Source organism: Pogona vitticeps, chromosome 2 (assembly GCF_051106095.1).
Source record: "Pogona vitticeps strain Pit_001003342236 chromosome 2, PviZW2.1, whole genome shotgun sequence".
Lineage (NCBI taxonomy): Eukaryota > Metazoa > Chordata > Lepidosauria > Squamata > Agamidae > Pogona > Pogona vitticeps.
In genome coordinates this window covers 107,886,276-107,907,931 of record NC_135784.1, presented here as the reverse complement: position 1 = coordinate 107,907,931, position 21,656 = coordinate 107,886,276, and the positions used below count along the sequence as shown (strand labels likewise).

General features: G+C 43.4%; 1 protein-coding gene across 3 annotated transcripts in view; it reads right to left on the bottom strand.

Annotated features, from left to right (window-relative positions):
• Positions 1-21,656, bottom strand: part of SH3RF2 (SH3 domain containing ring finger 2) — a 101,545-nt gene that overhangs the window by 4,870 nt on the left and 75,019 nt on the right. For all 3 annotated transcript variants that reach the window (XM_020806436.3, XM_020806444.3, XM_078385771.1), the window contains exons 8-9: positions 4,094-4,329; positions 176-531 (exon numbers count right to left, since the gene is read on the bottom strand). In XM_020806436.3, coding sequence (XP_020662095.3) covers positions 176-531; positions 4,094-4,329 — 592 coding nt within the window. The remainder of the gene's footprint in view (positions 1-175; positions 532-4,093; positions 4,330-21,656) is intronic.

Below are 21,656 nucleotides of genomic sequence, written 5' to 3'. Positions count from 1 at the left end.
AATGAATACGATGACATCCTGAAGCCATCCATAATTACCAATGCCCTGGGTGCCAGGCCATCAGAGCCTGCCACTGCTCTGCCGTGGATGACATCAGCATGTCATGACTTGCGTTCTTCTTCAAACTACCTTTCCAAGCTCTACTTGAAACTAGGACAATAGATCACACTGTTACCTTCTCGGTGCTGTTTTTGGAGGTATCTGGTTTCACCAGAATGGATGGTGGAGCAGAGGCAGGAGGCTTTAGAGACAACTCATTTTTAGTTGGGAATTCTTTGGCATCCAGTACGATTGAGCTGCACACAGAAGGAGCTCTGCTGCTCCCACTTCGGGGCATGAATGCTAATGAAGATTCATAGGATGAATTCAGTCTGATTCCCATGTCAGTCACTCCACCTCCTCGAGGCAGAGTGGAGATAGGTTGATATACAGGAGACTGTTGGGTTCGTGTTTGGGTGGCAGGGGTTCGCTGAAGAGAGTTGACAAATGGAATAAGAGTTCCAGGTTGCAAAGGTTTTGGTAAAGTTCCATCTGGGGAAACAGAATTCAAGAAGAGATTAGTGTTAAGCTGATAACAAACTCTGGATAACTCATGGCTGAAACTCCTATCAAACAAAAGGGCAGAAAATTGCTGAACGGCAATACTCAGCTAAATCTCAGCCTTGAGGCTTTATGGCACCGTGACATGTGCTTTCCAAATATGAAGAGGTGACAGAAAGTTGCAAGGGAGATACAACACAGCCACTTTGTATACAAAAGATTCTGGGTTCCTCACCTCCTATCTGGTTACAACAGGAGTTGGCAACCTTTGGGACTCTGCATGTTTTGGACATAATATCCCAGAAGCCTCAGCTGTCAGGATGGCTGATGGTAAAGGATAATAATAACGGAAGTGACTGTCCAAACCACTTGGAGGTCAGAGGCTGATCAGTTTTGAACGGGAGCGTGTGCTTGGTAGCCTTGCGCATGCTGCATTGGGCTTCGTGATGTACATAATTGTAAGCTCATTTGACCACATTTTTTCTGCTCCAGTGTCTTCTGGACACAGTGAAATTCATTAGATGGATCTCCCACCCCACTCCCAGAACCTTGATCTATTACATTTCTTAGGCCATGTCCTGCTGCCCAAATGTGGAGTGAAACTAGTCCACGGGTATAACTAGCCCTGTGTCCTCTGAACAATGTCTGATTCAGCCAGGAATCAGATGTTCTGCCTGTGGAAAGGACTATTGAATCCCGCCCCCCCTGCAAATGGCAGGCAGAGACAAATCCATAGGCAGCACAGATGATCCTGGGCATGGTTCAGAGCATATGGGATGCCAGCCCTAATTATCGCTGTGCAGTTGAAGTCAGTGGGCCAGGACCAAGGAAAACGTGGCAAAGAGTTTGTTTTCCTCTATCCTTGATAGACATTCCTTCCCTTTACTTTCAGAGATCGACATGGTTGCAACCTACCACTTCTTCTGTTCCCTTTACTTTCCTTATTATCCTGAATTATCCTTAATAAGGATAATTCTCACCCTCAGTCATCCCCCCAAAGTCATTTAAATTTACCCCCTTTTCCCTTTCTGCCCTTTATCCCTGGTACTTTTGCTCTGGGAACTGCAGCGTGTGGGGAGATTGCAGGCTTTGCATGCACAATGTTCTCCCCATCTTCAGTCCTTGGCATCTCTTTTAATTACTGTATTTTTTGCACCATAAGACTCACTTTTTTCCCACAAAACAGGGGTGTGGAAAGTCTGTGCGTCTTATGGAGCTAAGAAAACAGATTATATTTTCCTGTTTTCTTCTCCTAAAAAATTGGTGCGTCTTATGGAAAGGTGCGTCTTATGGAGCGAAAAATACGGTATTTCAGGTAGTCAGGATATGTGGGTTTTTTTTATTGTTAACATGAAAATAAAGGTCCTGCTGCACTCAGAGCAGTAGAAGACCCGGGCCCTTCCTTCTCCAAAAACCACACTGCTCAGGACATGCAAAGGGCAGCCTGCTTACATTTGCCTTTGGCTTTGTTAATAACGACAAAGCAACGCAATAAGAAGGAAAAACAGTTGCTTCGGAAGCCCAGGCAATGGTTACAGTGGCCTGAGTCTTATTGTGAAATGCCACGTGTTTTAAGAGACAGAGTGAAAGCAGTTGTTACAGTTTTCCAGCTGTCTGATGTGTGCCTCGGCATGCATACTGAGTGCAGAACCGGATAAGTCTTGAGTGTGGGATGGACACCTGGGAAATGCATGCACACCCGTTATGGTACAATAACTGGTCAATGCAATTGAAAATTCTGTCAAGTACTCAGTTGCCAGGAGGCAGGAAATGAGTCCTGTACCAAATTGCTTCTGAGGGGCAACCTCTTGGATTCTGCTGGTCAGAATCAGCAATATGGTCCTGGACAGATGAGTGGTCTGACTGAGCATGCGGCAGCTTCCTAACATACGTGTGATGCCACATCTCTTACATCAAAATTGTCTCAGAATTTATCTTTACAGCATAGCCTTTGCTTTAGATGCTTTAAGGCTCCATCTGAAATAGAGCAAAATATATGCCTTGGCATTTGCTCACAGTCCTCTAATAACCCTTGTGGGCTATTCTTTCCCCTTCCCCTGTTGTCTCTCATTGTAGATGAGCCTTTGTGTTGCTCAGTAGGGAAGCACACAGCATTTAATTTGGTTTCATTACATCGTTTGTTTCTGTTATTAAATATACCACTTATCTCATTATCTAAGCATAGAAATCACATTTATTTCATTGCCAGTTTATAAGCATTACATTTATTTCATCATTAATGTTTGTTGGTAGTGTCTTCTCTTTTTTATATATTGTGGGGTTTATTTTGCAGGAGTGGCAGCAGAAGTGGTTACAGTAGCTGCTCCTGATGACGCCCCTTCATGCCCTCGCCATGGCTAGTAGCCATGGTGAGGGCATGAAGATCTGGCCACCAAGCCCCTCTTTGGCTTCCTCTCCCTGAGCAGAAATGGACCAGCCACTGATTTCATCAGATGAGATCAGAATTATTGCTTGGGGAAGAATGTAGAGCCAATTTAATAAGTGATTTGAAAGGACTGGATGTCACCTGGCTCTCATTTAGCCATGCTGGCTGACCCATATTATGCTCATGTCCCTCCAAGATACCTTTTATTTGGCTATGAGTTTGGTACCCCACATTGCATTGTTAAAGGCCGCTGTGGTGGCCAACATAATAAGGACACCTCCTGCACATGACAGCTACCATCCTCCCAAATGTTCCAAATGACACAATATCCAGAGTGTTACATTTTTAAAAAGGGGGTGGGGTTTAAGAGTGGCCAATGAACACAGATCCTGCTGCTACTGCTGACCCCCACATACTGTATATGAGGCAGCCCTCAACCCAAAGTACAAACGGGTGTGAATGTGGGTCCCATTTGCATCTTTCTACATTTATTTCAGAAAGAGTGCCAATTTAAACCAAACTGGTCCTGTTCAGTTCAACTTTTCACTTATTCCAAAATGAATGCACAGCTTTATAATTCCGCAGAGTACTAGGCAGGGTGATGCTTTTTAAATAACGTTCAGAATAATCATAATAATTACGCCTGTCATCTCAACCCATTCGTGTGCGATTACCCTCTACATCAGTGTGAGCCTCTGGAATATCTCTTCAGATGAAATGCTGCCCTGTGGAGACCTTGATAAATAACAAGTAATGAGGTAACACCACGTTTGTAATGTTGCTGCCAAAGCTTTTTTCTTCTTTAGAAAAGATCCCAGCTGTCTCCGCTTCACTTCAGGTACAAAGAACCTGAAAATTCCACCGAGACATCGGATTTTAAACTTGGAGTTCTCTGCTCACAGAAACCTATCTGTAGATCACAGACTGAACCTCTGATCCCATCACACGGTTTTGGGGTGGTCTCAAACTACAGCGAGTCCATCTGTGCTTTTGACAGGGCCGCTTTCCAACCCAGCTGTACCTAGCATGCAATCAGACTCAAAAGCTCTTCAAGAATCTTCACCTAGCTTTCATGTTTATTGCACCGGCCCTGAGTTTCAGAGTACTAATTAAAGGCTTCTCTCTACCACCGGGGAACAGGTCCAGCTCTCTCTCACTGGGACTTACTCTTCCGATTGCTGCCACGTCCTCTCCTCTGTGATGCTGTTTGCCCCGAGGCGCTTGGCACAGAGAGGTTTCTAACAGGTGAGGCCAAAGCTGTGGGCACGAAGGCAGATTTCAAAGGTCTGCTTTGCCTCGGGCCGTTCTCTAAGACGCTTCCCTGGGAGGAAACTGAGGAAGTGGATAACGTCCAGGTTGCACACAGTGAAGGCATTCTTGAATCAGGCAAGCTGGAGGACTTCCTGGTTGTTTAGGAGAGAGGCAAGGAAGAGAAAGGTAAACAAGAGGCAGACTACTTTCAGATCATTAGAGAGCAAATGCAGTGGCACCATTCAGATCCAGGAGTTTTGTTACCTAATTAGAAAAAAAGTGGAGTGAAATGTGCAATCACATCAGCAAGAATGTGCTTGCTACAAAATAAGAGATTCCCAATCATTTATTTCAGTCTTGCACTTCGTCCTTTTTTCCACCCTGGTGATCAAACTTTGAAATTGCTTTTCCCATTGCTATGCCACACTTTTGCCATAGTAATATTAATAAAACGGGCCATGTTCCCGCCGAACAAAACAATACTCCTGTCATTACGCATAGGATATGCAAGACAAGTGTGTTATTACAAATAGCACACAACAGGTGAGTAGTTGTATTACAAATCAGAACATGAAGAGATCAAGAATGTTCTTCAGAATTATTTATCCCTTTGGTTCAAATGAAAAGTTCCTGCAAGAGGAGCAAATGCATAATAGATAGCTTTTCTATTCTGAATTAATCACCAGTTTTAAAGGTGGAGGGGATATTCAGCTGTTTCCTTTACTCAGCCAGGCCACCCAAGAACAGTACTCTTGTCTCTGTATCCTAAAAGATCCATTTTCTCCTTACTGGGTCTGCACAGTGGCAAAAGAATGACGGCTGTGCACCGGAGTGAAAGTAAGAAATTGACAACATGGTTTTTCTCGACAGCAGCTCCTCCAATCTTCCAGCCTGCTATCAGCCATGCTAGCTGGGGGATTCTGGGGGTTGCAGTTTAAAAGCTCCGGAAAAATGGTAGCTGGGGCTATTTACTTGTGGTTGCTGACAGCTTCACGTTCCCTGAAATTTCAGGGCCAGAGACCTAAGAGTGTGAGGTAAGTCCTTGTGCAACAATTGCAACAATGTGTTTGCATGTGCATCTGTGCATGAGGGAGATTATGACAGGCACTGAGAATGTCCTGCATGATCTCCTAAAGCAGGAGTCAGGGAACTTTTTTACCTTTTAACCCCCCCCCAAAAAAAAATTATATATGCCAACATTACCCCCTTGATTCAAAAGGAAGGAAATCATACATTATTTGAATTAAAATATTATTGAATCTACACAGGCTGTGTACTGAACTAGCAGGATGCACCAAATTTGATAAAGATGTGCACTACTTTTGCTGGAACACATTGCACTCCAGCCATGGTGTGGTATAAGGAGTAGTAAGGTGTCCAATGTGCCTAGCAAGTTGCATTAAATTTTTGCTAGCTCGCAGAGGATTTAATCATCATCAGTGGCTGCCAGAGTAGTGCTAGCAATGACATGCTTGCTAGAGACAGCCAACACAGAATTGGGGGGGAGGTTTCCCTACCATTTTAATAATCCTATGTGTGGTGTGCAAAAAGGAACAAACCAGGCTAAAGGTCATGTCACCCACTCTGGTGCCACAGCCCAATATCAAAGGACCAGTGTGCTTTTTTTATCATCATCAATGGAAAACTCAACAGTGGCCAGAGGATTGGAAAAGATCAATCTACATCCCAATCACACACTAACAAGGTTATGCTCAAAATCCTACAAGGTAGGCTTCAGCAGTATGTGGACCAATAACTCCCAGAAGTACAAACTGGATTTTGAAGGGGCAGAAGAACTAGAGACCAAATTGCTAACATGCACTGGATTATGGAGAGTTCCAGAAAAACTTCTGCTTCATTGACTACGCAAAAGCATGGCAGAAAGTGAGGACTTAAAGAACCTCTTAATGAGGGTGAAAGAGGAGGGGGCATAAAATGGTGTGAAGCTCAACATCAAAACAACTAAGATCATGGCCACTGGTCCCATCACCTCCTGGCAAATAGAAGAGGAAGATATGGAGGCAGTGACAGATTTTACTTTCTTGGGCTCCATGATTACTGCAAATGGTGACAGCAGCCACGAGATTCAAAGACGCCTGCTTCTTGGGAGGAAAGCAATGATAAACTTAGACAGCACCTTAAAAAGCCACCCTTCCCCCTGCCTTAATTCAAGCTTTCTCTTTTGCTTGCCTGTTCTTTTTCACAGTTTTGAGTCAGTCTCTCTCACTCACTCACTCACTCTCTCTCACACACATACACATCCGTCCACCGACCCTCCCCCCCTCTATTCCTACATACATTTTCTATATATATTTAAATAAGGTTGATGAAGCCCTCAGGCTCTTGCACCTTCCTTCCCTCCTTCCCTTGTTAACTTGATCCTTTCCCTCCTCCTGCTTGCTTGCAGTCAGCTCGAGCAGAAACAGTCATTCAGAAGCCCCGGATTGATTGATTGCCTGGGGCTAATCCACAGCTGTAACCAATCAAGCAGGCTTATCTCCGATCTCTGAAAGAACGGAGGATTTACAAGTGCCCTGCTGCAACCAAGGAAGTAACAGGGAGAGGTAGCTTACAATTTGAGGTTTGGCTGCAGAGGGAGGGGGTAGCACTCTGCTCATTACCCCCAGGATTTTCACTTCTACCCCATTTGGGGTAATTTACCCGTGTTCTCCAACCACTGTCCTAAAGAAATAGTTTTTGTGTGACACACAGGCAAACACCGGGGCAGTTGGGAGTGGGGAAGAGATCTGCCCCCAAGAATATCTCAGACCTTTCTCTTCAGGCAAACTTTCCCTGAGTGATGGGCTGCCTGAGTGGGGATTTTTAATGGATTGTTGTGCCTTACTGCTTTGAATGTGTTTTGGCGTTGCTTCTGGGTTGTTTTTTTAGTATGACATATGTTTGATCCATTTTAGTATTTGTATATTCACTGATGTTAACTTTATCTTGTCTTTTAATGATGTAATGAGAAAGGTGTAAAAAATATTTTAAATAAGATATCTGCCAGGTGGTTGTCTAAGTTTTTCTTGAATGCCTCCACCACCTCTCAAGGTAACTGATTCCACTGCTAACTGCCCTAGCAGTTAGGAAGCTTTTTCTTTTATTCAACTGAAATCTGGCTTCCTTTCACTTGAGCCCATTGCTTGCATGTCCTGCACTCTGGGATGATCGAGAACTGATCTTGCCCCTCCTCTGAATGACAGCCTTTCAAGTCTTTGAAAAGGCCTATCGTATCTCCCCTCAGTCTTCTTTTCTCAAGGCTAAACATGCCCAGTGCTTTCACTCTTTCCTCATAAGACTTGGTTTCCAGGCCCCTGATCATCCTTGTTGCCCTCCTGTGAACTTGTTCCAATTTGTCGCCATCCCTTTGAAGTGTGGTGTCCAGAACATGCCCTAGTGTTGTTTACCCTGACATTTATCTCACTGCCTGGAGAAGTGCAATTCCCTGAGAGTTCAGCCAGCACCCTGAGACCTTCCAACTCCACTCTATATTGTGGTTTTCTAATGTTGCAATGGTTTGGGACCTCATTACTTGGCAGAGTGTCTTCTCCCACGTAGTTCTACCCGAATCACCCGACATAGCCAGCAGGGACAGCTGAGGTGCCTAACACTGAGAGAGGCCCAGAAAGAAAGAACAAGAAACTGGGCCTTCTCAGCAGTGGCCCGTCGGCTCTAGAACAGCCTCCTGACAGAAATTCGTCTGGCACCCTTGCTGGGTGTTTTTAAAAGCCATTTAAAAACTTGGCTTTTCAGGCAGGCCTTCCCTCCAGTCAATTAATCTGATCCTTACTTTTTCTTTTTAAGCACTCCATCTTGGCAAGGATTTATATAATTGTTAAACATTTGAAGTTTTAAATGTTCTTAGGATGTTGTTTCTGCTATGTTTTTATTATGTATGTAAGCTGCCCCGAGTAGACTCTGTCCAGGGGGGGCGGGGTTAAAAATCCAATAAAAGTAAAAAAAAGTAAGTAAAAGTTTAGCGGACAGTTGAGAAATGCTAGAGGAAAAAAAGTAGGGCTGGAGGATGAATACTGTAGACAAGCAATTTTTAAAAATGTTCCTGTGATTCAGAACCAAAGTAAATAACTTAGAAATAAAAGTTGGAGAAGAGGGAATGTTGTGAAGATAATAAGTATGTGGAAACAAGTCCAGAGCTAATTGCATGTTTTCTAGTTTAGAGTGAGGGGTGGGCAGGAGAGCAGCTGCAGGATATATTCTGCCTAAGAGAATGTAATTTAGTGCAGGTATAGAGAACAAGCTCCCTGTGAAGATCCCTATGTCGTCAATGTAGGCCACTGTAAAGTCACTGAGCCCTGCCAAGGTCTGGTCCATCAGCCGTTGGAATGTGGCTGGTGCATTTCTGAGACCAAAGCTCAGGACTCGAAACTCATAGAGACCAAAAGGGCTGCAAAAGGCAGTTTTTTCTTGATCCCTGGGATCAATTCTTAATTGCCCATATCCCTTTACCAGGTCCAATGATGAGATGAACCGACAACCCCCTATGGTTTCAATCAGGTTGTCTAGCCTGGGCATTGGGTAGGCATCAGGAGTGGTTACACGGTTTAATTTCCTGTAATCGACACAAAACCTAATGCTCCCATCAGGCTTGTCCACAAGGACTATCGGAGAGGACCAAGGACTAGAAGAGGGGACGATTATGTTCTCCCTCAGCATCTCGTCCAGCTCCTTCCGCACCTTGTCCCTATAGGGTCCCGTTACTCGGTATGGGGATACTGCCTGCGGGGGTGCATCCCCTGTGTGGATCCGATGCATCACTCCCTTCACTATCCCCGGCTTGTTGGAGAACACCTGTTGATATTTACTAAGCAGCATTTTTAGTTCTTGCTGCTGGTCTTGGGTGAGTGCAGGACTGATCTTTACCTCCTCTGGGTTGTATTTTACTTCCCCTCTACCCTCCCAGAAGGGTAATTCAGCTTCCTCACTCTCAGCTGCTTTTATCGCGAATAAAACCCTCTGTTCCCCTCTGTAATAGGGTTTTAGGGCATTCACATGAACCACCCTCCTTGCTTGGTTCTCCTCCTGCTCCATTAGGTAGTTCAGGTCTGACATCTTGGAAATGACCCTATATGGTCCTGCCCATTTGAGCTGCAGTTTGTTCTCTCTGCAGGGCCTAAGCCAAAGCACTTCCTCCCCTGGGTCAAAGTGCCTCTCTCTAGCTTTGTGGTCATACCATGTTTTCTGTCTGACCTTCTGAGCTTGCAGGTTTTCTGCTGCCAGCTCTAGATTTCTCCTTAGGTCATTCATCAAGGTGTCTATGTATGTCACAACGTCTTGTGGGTCATCCTGGGTGATCTGCTCCCAATTTTGTTTGATCAAATCAAGGGGCCCTTTCACCCTACTCTGTTGTGTTTTGTTCACCCCTAAGTGTGCAGCAAACATGTCAGAGTGCCCCCTTTGTAAGATCATGGGGCGATACTTTTCAGGTACCACCAGCTGACTTCTGATCCCATCTCCCCCTTTTGAGATATTCCTCAGGGTTTCTCTATATAAAATCCCCTTTTCCTCCAGAAATCTCACTGGGGTTTCAGGTGTTAGCTGGGCGTCAGTCACCTGTTCAAAACACTTCTGGAGAGTGGCGTCTGCCTTTTGCTCCTGTCCAAATCTGCTGTCTGTGGTTAAGGTTTCCACCACAGCTTCTGAACTCCCCTCTGCTTCCGTCTCTGGCTCATCATTACCCCCCTGAACTGTCCCCGTGGTGGCTTGTGAGCGTGTAATCACTAGCACCCGTTTCACATGTTCAGCCAGGTCATTTCCCACGAGCACGGCTGCTGGCAGAGTCGATGAAATCGCTAGCCTCCAAACTCCCCTCCAGCCTTGAAAGTTGACAGGTACCTCTGCTACTGGCAGAGAGATTACCTGCCCCTCAATCCCTGCCACCTTTATGCTCTCATTTGGGATTATAAACTCCCGAGGAATAATATCTGGATGGCACAGGGTTACCTGGGAACAAGTGTCCCGCAGCCCCCTATACTGACGGTCAAGTATTCCTACGTCCACCCCTGCTGTCTCAAACAACTGAGAATCTGTTTTCACCAGCAAGCAGCGCTTTACCTCCACAAGAGGACCATTTTCCTCAGCCTGATCAGCATAGGTAGCTGTTCCAGACTGAGTAGTCATGGCAACAGGCTCCCTCTGTGACACTGAGCCTTGCTCTTTCTGGACACAGAACACAGCTTTTGGCTTGGTCCCACTAGATTCCTTAGGCACCATTCCTTTTAGTTGCTTCAATTTCTCACACTCTGAGATTAGATGACCCTTTCCCTGACAGAAATAGCATTTTCTTGTGTATTTTGATTCTCTCTCATCTTGTTTTGGTTTTCCCTCCAAAATCTGAGGTCTTAGTTTCATGTCTGAGGGCTTCCCTTCACCATGGGCCCCTCCCCCTTGCTGGCTTTTCCCTGGTCCCTGAGAGTACTTGCTGTAGGTTTCTTTGGGTTTACCTACAGATTTCCCCTCACCCAAGGGCTTTCTTATTTGGGAAATAAAATCCGCGATCTCTGCGGCTGCTGCCACAGATTTCGGTTTCCTTTCCCTCACCTGGAATTTCAATTCCCCATGCAGGACTGAATAGAACTGTTCCAGTGCTATCAAATCTTTAAGCTGCTCATAGGTCTCTGTTCCCTCCTGCGATAGCCATTTCTCAAGCAGCCTCACCAATTGGGCCCCCACTTGGGTAAAAGTCTGCTCTGGCTTCTTGGTGAGGGACCTGAATCTTTGTCTCAGCTGCTCTGCATTTATCCCATGTCTGGCAAACACCAGTTTTTTAAACTCTGCAAAATCTTTCATCAGTTCCTCAGGCATCTCGGCATAAACCTCAGCCAGGCTACCACTGATTAAAGATCGCATGATGGTCATCTTCTCAGTTTCCCTCACTGAGAAGTCCACAAACGCTCTTTCCACTAAGGAAAAGAACACCTCAGGACAATCTCCCTTGTGGTACACAGGGAATTTCTTCAGGTCAGCTTTAGACAGTTGGCCTCCCTCAGTATCCCTATTATTATTATTATTGTTCTGATTCATCAGTTCCAATTTTTTTAATTCAAACGCCATTCTCTCTCTCTCCAATCTTTCCTCCCTCTCCATTCTCTCTCTCTCTAATTCAAATTGCCGCTGTTTCTCTCTTTCCCTTTCCTCCATTTCCCTCACCCTCAGTTCATGCTGTTGGGCTATGAGTATTTTTCTAAGTTCTGGGTTCTGCTCTCCTGTGCTGTCACCTTGCACTGAGCCAAATTCCTCCTCAGAACCTTGGTCAATCTGGGGGTCTTTCACTTCACTCATTTCGGCCATCTGGCTTCGAGTCAAGGGCATAATCCCCCCTCAGAACAGGCGGCTTTAAAAGTCAAGCCTCAAAATAAAACGACCACTTTTTTCCTTCTTGCCTCAGAACCAGCTCTCCCTAGAGATTGCTGCTGTTCTTCAGCACTAACTTGTAACAGTATCGAGTCAGAGCCTACCCCCCTCTGCTGGGCCTCTCAGCTGGCAAGCTAGATCACTGTTACTATGCAGTTTTGCCTCAGCTTTTTCCCGCCAAAACTAGGCTGCCTCAGAGCACCTTAATCTAAGTCTCCCCAGTTGGCACGTTCTTCTACTAGCGCACCTCCCCGTGAGGTACACCTAGAAGATTACCTACGCGCCTCAGACTGTCCCTGACTAGACCCCCCTTGCTCTGGGCACACTTGCCAAGGCTTTGCTGGACCACTGGACAACTGGACCAGTCGTATCCCACACGCTGGACACCAATCAATGTGACAAACCCAGACCTACTGGGATCTGCCACACAGTTACACTAAGCTGCCACCAACCATTCCCTTTAAAAAGTCACACAGACCAGGGATGGATTTTTGAACAATAAAAGAATTAGGTTTATTTAAATACACACACAGGAAAATAAAATGATTAGGTGAATAAAATATAGTAACGTGGCTTATTCTCTCTCATACATACACACAGTTTGGTTCACACAGAACCTTAACTTAAAGCACAGACCCTGAACCTATCAGTTCTGGCTAACCAACAGACACCTGAACCTATCAGGTTGGTACTCTGACACACAGTAGTACCCTGTCTGACACACAGACTTCCACAACAGCTTCTTCTTCCCAGCTGCTGCTTCGTCACAACCCAGTGTCTCTCAGCATCTCCCAGCATCTCCTCAGTGTGTTCTAACTCACCACACAGGCATCACATATTTATACAGTACAGCCCCTCCTCCTGATGTCCCGCCTTCCACTCCCCATAGGATGGAACTTTCCCTCCAAACCCATGACAGACAGGTAACATCAGTGCTGTATGTAACACTCCCCACCGCCACCATTGATGCATTTGTCATCAGAAAGCAAAGCAAAGTTGCAGCACCCAGAAGAAGGACGAGGTCCTATCCACTGTAAAATAAGCAGGGAAGGAAGCTGGAAAGATAGGAAGGTGGCACTCAGGCTTCTATAGCAGCTACGTAAGAAATGAAGAGAAAAACGAGCTGCAAGAGAGGATTGGGAGAAGGGCTGTACATCTGGAGGTACCACTGTGAATGCTGACCCTAATGCAGTAACAATGATGTATTTTCCTGAGCAGAGAGCTAAGCAGTGACAACAGGTTTAGTTGCCTGTCTTGACATCCCCCAGCCCATTGAGTAAGGGAGAGGGCATAGATAAGAGGTCCTGATCCTCTGCCTTGAATGGACTACATCAGAAGTCCAGCTGCAGATTATGGCAATTCGCCTTTGGGAGAATAACTTTGTGAAATAATGTATGGGCTGGAGCTGACCTCCAGGATAACTATGATCAACATGAATGGAAGAGATAGATCCCAGATACAAAGCAGAGGTGGACAAAGTGTGGCCTCTAGAGGTTGTTATGCTGGCTAGGATTCATGGGAGTTGCATTCCATAAGCATTTGGCAAGCTGAAGACTGTCTGCCCTATAAAAGTTACGGGGTGGGGGGGAACTATTGAGAGGAATGTGGCTTGACTGTGGAGGACGTAGACCTCAAGGTAGTCAGGTACCCTTATTTCACAGAGAGCTATTACCCTTCTTCCCATGAAGGTATGAATCATTTGGCCAAGGATGTCACTAACTTCATTACTGGCCCATGACTATTCCAAAGTGTTAAAGGAGCCAAGTAAAACAGACCCCTTCTTGTGTGGGGCGGGCAGCTCTAAAGACCTTAGCCAAAGTCTAAGGGAATTGCTAAGCATCTCCGAGTCCCCAGGAAGGAAAACAAATCTCTGGGTGAACAGCACTGGAAGCAGAAATAGTTTGACTTTTGTGTGTGAGGTGGCAAGGCAAGGTGCAAATCATGTACCCCCCCGCCAAGATGACCACATGAAGCCCCCTGTCACCTCTATCTCCCCTCAATTATACATCCTTTTAAAACAAAGATTGGCTGAAAGTGTGCCCTCTGGAAGGATGGTGGGCAATTATGCCATATTTTGAAGGCCCATAGCATTCTCCTCTGCACTATCTAATTTTTAATTTGAAAATATTTGGTCAGTATAGGTTGATAAGGGGTGGGTGTGTCAATTTTGTCTTAGAAAAGAAGAACGTGGAAGTGGAAGTTGTGGAACTCATGTGGCCCTCCTGCTTAAAAGTTCAGGCACCCATTCTCTCTCCCGCCCACCCCCATATCTCAAGTGGTACTAGGGGTAGCTGGCTCAATACGAAGGTTTGTGTGCTGCTCCCAATGGCCCAAGAGGCCCACGTGTATGTGGAACCACCATCTCTTTCTCCTTCCCTGCTCTTTCTTCCTTGCTCTTGGCTCTTTGACATGCCAGCTTTGGGCCCAGTGTGCAGTCTGGAGCAAAGTAATATTGTTGACAAGATCTCCTGTTGTGGGTTGCCATATTCCACTGCTCCAAATTGAAGCAGCCCAATATTATGCAAATTGAGTGTGTTAACAGGTACATTTTTTTCTACTGGTATGTTTCATCCTTGGTACTACCCTGTTTCCCCCAAAATAAGACATAACCTGAAAATAAGCTGTAGCATGATTTTTCAGTATGCTTGTAATATAAGCCCTACCCCAAAATTAAGGCCCAGTTAAGTGAAACCCCACCCGCCACCACTGTGCTGCAACCAAAGATGACATGACTGTATTGGAATAAATGTGGACTGATGGACATGAAAAAAAAATCCCATGAAAATAAGCCCTAAAGCGTTTTTTGGAGCAAAAATTAATATAAGAACCTGTCTTATTTTTGGGGAGACATGATATTTGTATAGTAAAGGCTGATCTGAGAGAGCCACTAGGGTAGCATTAGGGTTCTGGATTTGGAACAAGCAAAGCAAATCTCTACTTGATCACAGTACAGTACTTCCTTGAGCCAGTCAGTATTTTTTATCCAAGACTACCTTATAGAATTGTTGCAAGGCAGAGGGGAAGAGAAGAACCCTATAATTATCATATATTGCTGATGGCTATAAATAAATAAATAATAATAATATTTTGAGGTATGTAGGGGCTCTACTTATGTTCCATTCAGATCACTGTCATTATTTGGTGTTAGTTTCTGATCATGGCAATAAAAAATAAAATAAAATAATACAGAGAAAAGAAATTCTTACTGATCTATGAGAATAGCACAGGAATCTCCCACAATGAACCGCTGTCACTGGATTTGCAAGAAATAAATAGAGGGAAAAGTGAAGTCAAACTGCAGAAATCACAAGGAAAAAAGATTTCCTTCAGACATGCAGATTAAATATTTTATGATCATTAGAAAATATTCTAATTTGCCTTTCTTTGCCCAGTTTGACTTTTCATCACAATACATGCATTAATCATGTATCCTAAGGCATCTCAGTCACAATCCACATTTAACATAATTACTGGTGTTAGTACTTCTTGCATTTCCATGTCCTGTCATACCATTGGTAACACCCTCTGAACCAAATACTTGTACAGCAAACAAGGCCATGCTCTGTACATCTGATGGAAGCAGGCTGCAGTCCAAGATAGTTTATGAAATAACATTTCTTGGTCTTCAAGGTGCTACAAAACTTTTTCCTGGTCTTGCTATAACAGTTATTTGAAAACTATGAAAGATGTTCCTTAGTGTAAGAAATACTGTACATATATTTCAATGTCAGTGTCAATGCTGTGTGGCAGCAGTGTCACCTCTTAAAAGTACTTTCTTCTATTTTTGCTCAAAATAAATCCTTTCTACACATTCGTACCCAACAAATGCTATTTTGTCTCATTGTTGTGGGTTCTTCTGGAGTACAAGACGCCCAAAGAGGACCCAGAAAAGTTACTTTTTCGAGGAAGTAACTTCCAGAATGCCTTAGACAATAGTACCATGGCGGGTTCTGGGGTTTGTAGCTCAAGAAAGTAACTTGGCCAATATTGCCTAATAAATACAAGTACAGTGGTGCCTCACTTAGCGATGTTAATCGGTGCAGCAAAAATCGCTGCTAAGCAATTTCATCGCTAAGCGATTTTAAAAAGCCCATAGAAACGCATTAAAACGCGTTTAATGTGTTCCTATGGGCTTAAAAACTAACCTTATGCGAAAATCCTCCATTGCGGCAGCCATTTTCGGTGCCTCTAAAGCGAGGCAAAACAGCGGACGGCCATTTTGTTTACCTGGCGGCCATTCTGGAACCGCCGATCAGCTGGCCGAAAATGGGGGCTTTGCAATGATCACTTCCCTGTGATCATCACAAAGCGAAATTTCCCCATAGGGGCCATCGCAAAGCGATCACTCTTGCGATGGCAAAAAGTCCAGCGCAAAGCGATTTCATTGCTATACGGAGCAATCGCTATGCAAGGCACCACTTGTATATTAATCTCTTACACACATTTACTTGGGTATAAGACCCACTTAACCTGGCCAGACATATACTGTATCTGGGCAAGTATTTCAAAAGGCCATACTATACTTCTACGTGTTCGAAAGCTAGCAACATGACTACACTGGACCATTTGGTGCAGGCTGCTTTTGAAATAGAGTCACATGTGGTCAGGCAGGAGGAGTGATGTTCCATTTGGCGCCATCCTTGTGCCCACATAGCATATCAACCTCAAGTGACTCTTTGGCTCCTGTCACTATTTAGATCAAAACCAGCCTGCACCAAAAGGGCCAGTGTAGTCATGTTGTTAGCTTTTGAACACGTAGAAGTATAGTATAGCCTTTTGAAATACTTGAACACTTCCCCTGCTCCTCTGCCGAGATGCAGGGGAAAGTGAATTTATAATTTTTGCCTGTGCTAGAGCTAGAATCACTTAATTAAAACAACAATAACTTTTGCCTTTGTATTCTGTGTAACACCAATTGAGAAACTGCCTGCAGCCACAGTTTCAATTGGCACTTCACACAAAGGCAAAGACAATGAATTTTTAAAAAAAAGTCTAAGTGATTCAGCGTATCAGTGACAGTCTAGTAGATCCCCCCAAGTCACTTCTCTGCACCTTTGCAAAGGAGTAGGACAAGGGTTCAATTTGCTGGCATCTTGACACGGCACATTTATTAAGCCACAATATCAGAAATCTAAACCACAAGGAGCCATTGACAGCTTTGAAAGTGGCAAGGCTTGATTTTAATCCATTCCCAGCAATCACATGCTCTGTGAACAGACTAAACTAGAGTGCATCAACCTGCACCAAAAAGGTAGAAACCCCTGACAGGTCTCCAGAAAGGTGTGGATTGGGGTGCCCTGGGGGCAAACTGGTCCACTCATCATGTGGTTGCCAGAAAAAAGAGTGAACCCACCCACCTCCACAATATACCAAACAGTGGAACAAATGCCCTTCGGATTGAACCTTAAAATCCACAGCAGGAATAAGCTGAATATGTTTCTATCTTCCGTCTGGGACGCACTGCAACCTAAATGAATAAATTAATCTTACTTTATTTTATAAAACTGCTCTTCTTTGCTTTTACTGTTGCAAACTTCCCAATGGTAAGAAAACAACCCCTTCCAACTTTGACACTCAGCAGTCCAAAAACAGTGGAGTTTGCCCTACTGATTCTCTGAGCAAGCTTGACAGATTGCTTGATGGGGATACCTCAGAAGCCAGCAATCTTGAAGGAAAAAACGGAGGGAGTGGTTGTCGTCTTTGCTGCTTGTAAATCCATGTCCCCTGCTGCTTGCTCCCCCATCCCCAAAGCCCATTGCTGTCACATCTGATTATTTCTTTCCTCATCTTCTTTGTCTGATGGGGATCAGAAGGCCACAGAGCTCTTTCACCTAAATCTGTTAAATTGCAGAGAAGGCCATCAATCTTCCACATGAGCAGTGTGCTTAAATAACCTTCCTAAGTGCTCCCGGTTTGTTCAGTACCTGAGCCACCAAAGAGGTGCCTGTGCTGACGCCTCTGAGAAAAGGGTGGTAGTGGGCCGACGTCAACTGCAGGTGCTTTTTTGCCATCTTCCTGTGACAGTTTCAGGCTTTGAACAATGATTTATGATTTAATAAGGGGACAGAGATTCATAAAAAATAAGCAAGGCATCAATTTATTATGAGGTGATATCCAAAGGAAAGCACAGAATAGCAGGCCTTAAAATAGGTGTTCACGACTGAGGTACTTCAAGAAGCTACGGTATTTCTGATGTCTCTGGGTTATGTGTTTGATTGTCAGTTTATTGGTGAAGTGGGATACAGAGGTATGACAGGCCAAATCACAGGGAAATGAGCCAGAGAGATGAAGAATCATTGGTTCCCCTTAATGCAAGGGTTTTTAGTGGATATCAGATGGAATAACTCTGGGCCCAAAGTGTCTGTGGTGTCTCCAGTCTGCATTATGTGATTTAACTTGATAAAATGTATGGCAGGGAAGAAATGAGTAAAGTATATCTTCAGGAAAAGCAATAACATGGATAGTTAAGTTTCTGCCAGAGCATTCTGCATCTGTGACAGCTGACTAAACCCTGGCACTCCTCACTCAGATTTGTAGCAACTCATGTTATGAAGGATTATGGATGTGTTAGATGTCCAAACATTATGTTCGTGGTTGAGGTAATATCTTTCACATCACAACATTCTTAAGAAAAACAGTGTTTGTTTTTATTTACTGCTCTATGAATCCGCTTGTTCATTTTGAGAAGTAAAATAATATGAGAGATGTTTCTACTGCCCCCCCATCAAACTTGGGGGTTTCTGGGTCATCACTGATGACTGAATATGATTTTAATTTTGGCCCAACATGGTTTAGAAAAAAAAATCATTTTTCTCATTTTGTTTCCTACAAAAATGATTGCAAGAATAATCTGGAATCAGACAAAAGGTGCATTGAATCTAGAGATGTATATTGCATGGATTGTGGGCTATGTGTCATTACCAAGGCCTTTTCTGAAGCAAATGGGCCGTCTCAGATCCTCCATTGCTTTTTTTTTTTTTTTTTTTTTTTTTGAGGAAGAGGGAGCAAAAGGCAGGAGAATCACACAGTTCTCTAAAGCAAAGTGTACCTCCTCCACACCACCACCACCAAAAATATCTGTTGAAAACCAGAAGTAATGAGTCAGTTATTTTAATTTCACTGGAAAGGGGCTGGTGCAACCCATAGCAGGTTTGGATGGTAGTAGAAATTTTGTCCCCAGACCCTCCTAAGCTGCTTTGTGTAATGTAGTCTTTTGTGCTGCATCCAACTCTCCTGAGTCAGATTTTCATGTAAAGTCTGTAAGCAGTGAAGGAAGACAACAGTCTAATGTGTGATACTTCACTCCCTGTATCTGATATTCAGAGCTAAACTCACTCTAAATGTGGGTTTTCCCTTTAGCTAGGATCCACCAACAGCTTTATGGTGCATCTACATTAAACAATGTTATAGCGGTTTCATTCTGTGTTAGCCACCATGGCTCTGTAAATCCTGGCAACTGCAGTTTGGTAAGGCACTTAGAATTCTCTGCCAGAGACATCTATTGCACTCCTTTCAACAACAGAAAAGAATGCCAAGCAACTTGCTAAACTACAGATCCCAGGATTCCATAGGACAGAGGCATGGCATTTACAATACAATGAAGCTGATGTGATTATGCTCTATGGCTTCACTCTTATTTTTTGCAGGTTCTTTTCCTTAATCAAAACCTAATCAGCAAGGCTTAGAATTTTTTCCTTTTTTAATATTTAAATAATTTCCTTCCACCTTTCACTCTCTCATTTTTTTTCCTTCTTCACTTGTTCCTCTTTATTAATGTCTTTGTGTTGTGCAGACCAACATCTAAAAAAATAAATTGGGAAGAGTCTGCAGCTATGAGGATATTGTATCTTTCTATAATCAGTTTGTCTGACCTTATTTTAACATTATGCATAGTAATGTCCATCGGCACTTCCTGAGGCAATGGATTCCACTGGTTAACCATGTGTAATGTTCAGCAGCACTTAATCCGCATCTACTCTGTGTCATTGGCATACATAATAATGATTCATGTTTAGTTTCCTAAAGTATTTTTTATGAAATATACTAGACGTCTTTAAGTAGCAGTTCTGGGAGTGCTAAACAATTGATAAACTACGCTCTTAAAAGTCCATCCAGCTTAATGAAATGGTATTTTCCTATGATTACGGTTTGGACTAGCTCAGCCTACAAGGGCAGATGTAATTGAACTACTGGCAGCAAGTAATAGTACTAAGGCCATCAGCAACCACTAGAAGTAATTGTGATTATCGGCTTACTTTCTATATTTCATTTCCATCTGATCCTCTGCATGTACACACATATACCCCACCAGCAACATGCAATTTAAGATAACCCCACATCTGATGAAGTGGACACTAATCCATAAACGTTTCTGCTGTAATAATCGTGTTAGACCAGTAGTCTATTGCCTAAACACGGTGTGGATGATCCATCACATAAGCATCCATCTCCCTCTCTGGAAGGCTTCCCATTACGTAACTGACCTCACAACCAGTAGGAGAATGGGAACACACCTAGGAGCCTCCAAGAGCTGGGACTGAAAGAGGCTTATATACTTATCTTTCCACTCTACATTTGGGCCATGCTACACCAGCCTTATGGTTTAGCCACGTCTTTTTAAACACAGAGATAAAGCTTACAAAACATATGAAATTAGCTGTCTTGTGCATCAGTGGCTGCATGAAGTCTCACTGGTTGTTCACATCAACTGCTAGATGAACTTCTCTTCTTGCTCTCTGCACAAAAGGGTCTGCTCCCAGAAACAAAATTAGTCCCAGTTGCAGGATTTTTTTTAAAACAGAAAATTGTCTAAACAGCTACATATATTTTTTCCTTGTCTTCAGCAGCTCATCTACCAGTTTCGAACTGCACATTTTCCCCCTCAACTGCACAGTTTTTTGTTAAACTGCTCGCTAAAAAAAATCCCCCCAAACCCCCAAATAAGCCTGCCTGGTTGTGGCCTAGTTCTGAGCTGCTACAAAACAGCTTCATATTAGTTCAGCTCTTATTTGAGACAGAGGAATCTGTCAATTTGGTTTCTGTACAGTGTCTCACTTTCCTTTGTGAAGTGGGAAAAAAAACTTGCATGATACTGTCACATACATTTCTCCTAATACATACATTTTGTATACGTTTTCTTAACACACAGATTCTTGCAGCAAAGTTACCCTAATGCAATGTGTTTCTGTGCATTGTCTGCAGTAACATGCATCACTCTGCCCAATAAATACGTTTATGTACAGATATTTTAATTGGCGAACTGTACTGTAAAAATTTCAGAAAGCATAAAGACCAAAGTATTTCTATACTGATTTTGAAAAAGTGAATTAAAATACAAATGTTGCATTTTACAAAATTCTCCCCTACACTTGTTACCATTGAGTTTATGTGATTCCTCAGAGTTTTTATGTAGTTCTAGTTGGCCTGTAGCCATTCATTGGGCGAAAACATTATTCATTCTTCAGTACAGAACAAAGTGGTCCGGTTTTAAGTTATTCATCATGGTACTGTGACTGTAGAGACAACCAGCTCTGTGACTTCTGTGTTGCTCCATACCTTATGCATTAATTCTGTAAGTTTGTATTCCTCAGACAGGTGTATTACCTGTTCTGTCATACCTATTATCATATATACTATTATTTTTAGAAGCTGTTGCCCCATCTTTATTCTGAGGCAAAGAAAAAGGGAACCACAAGATTCTTAGAAAGAACCTAGCGCTTGGAAAATTTTACTTTTTGACGTTGTTATGTCTCGTCTAGTTCTTTGTGATTTATGGGTACTTAAAGATTAATGATCTCCAAATTATCCTATCATTAAATAGCCCTTCTCAGGTTTACAAATATAAGCCTGAAGCTTCTTCTATTGAATCAATCCATCTCATATTAGGCCTTCCTCTTTCCTATCATTATTGTTTGTGCCCAGACAGTCTTGCCTTCTTACAATATGTCCACAGTATAATAGCCTCAGTTTAGTAATTTTATTTTTTTTAGTGAAAAGTGCAGGCTTGATTTGATCAAGAACCTCTTTTCGTTTCCAACCCATTACAATTCCCAGAATCACTTAGCCACCTCAGTTACTAACCAGCTTGACTGGGGGATTTTGGGAGTTG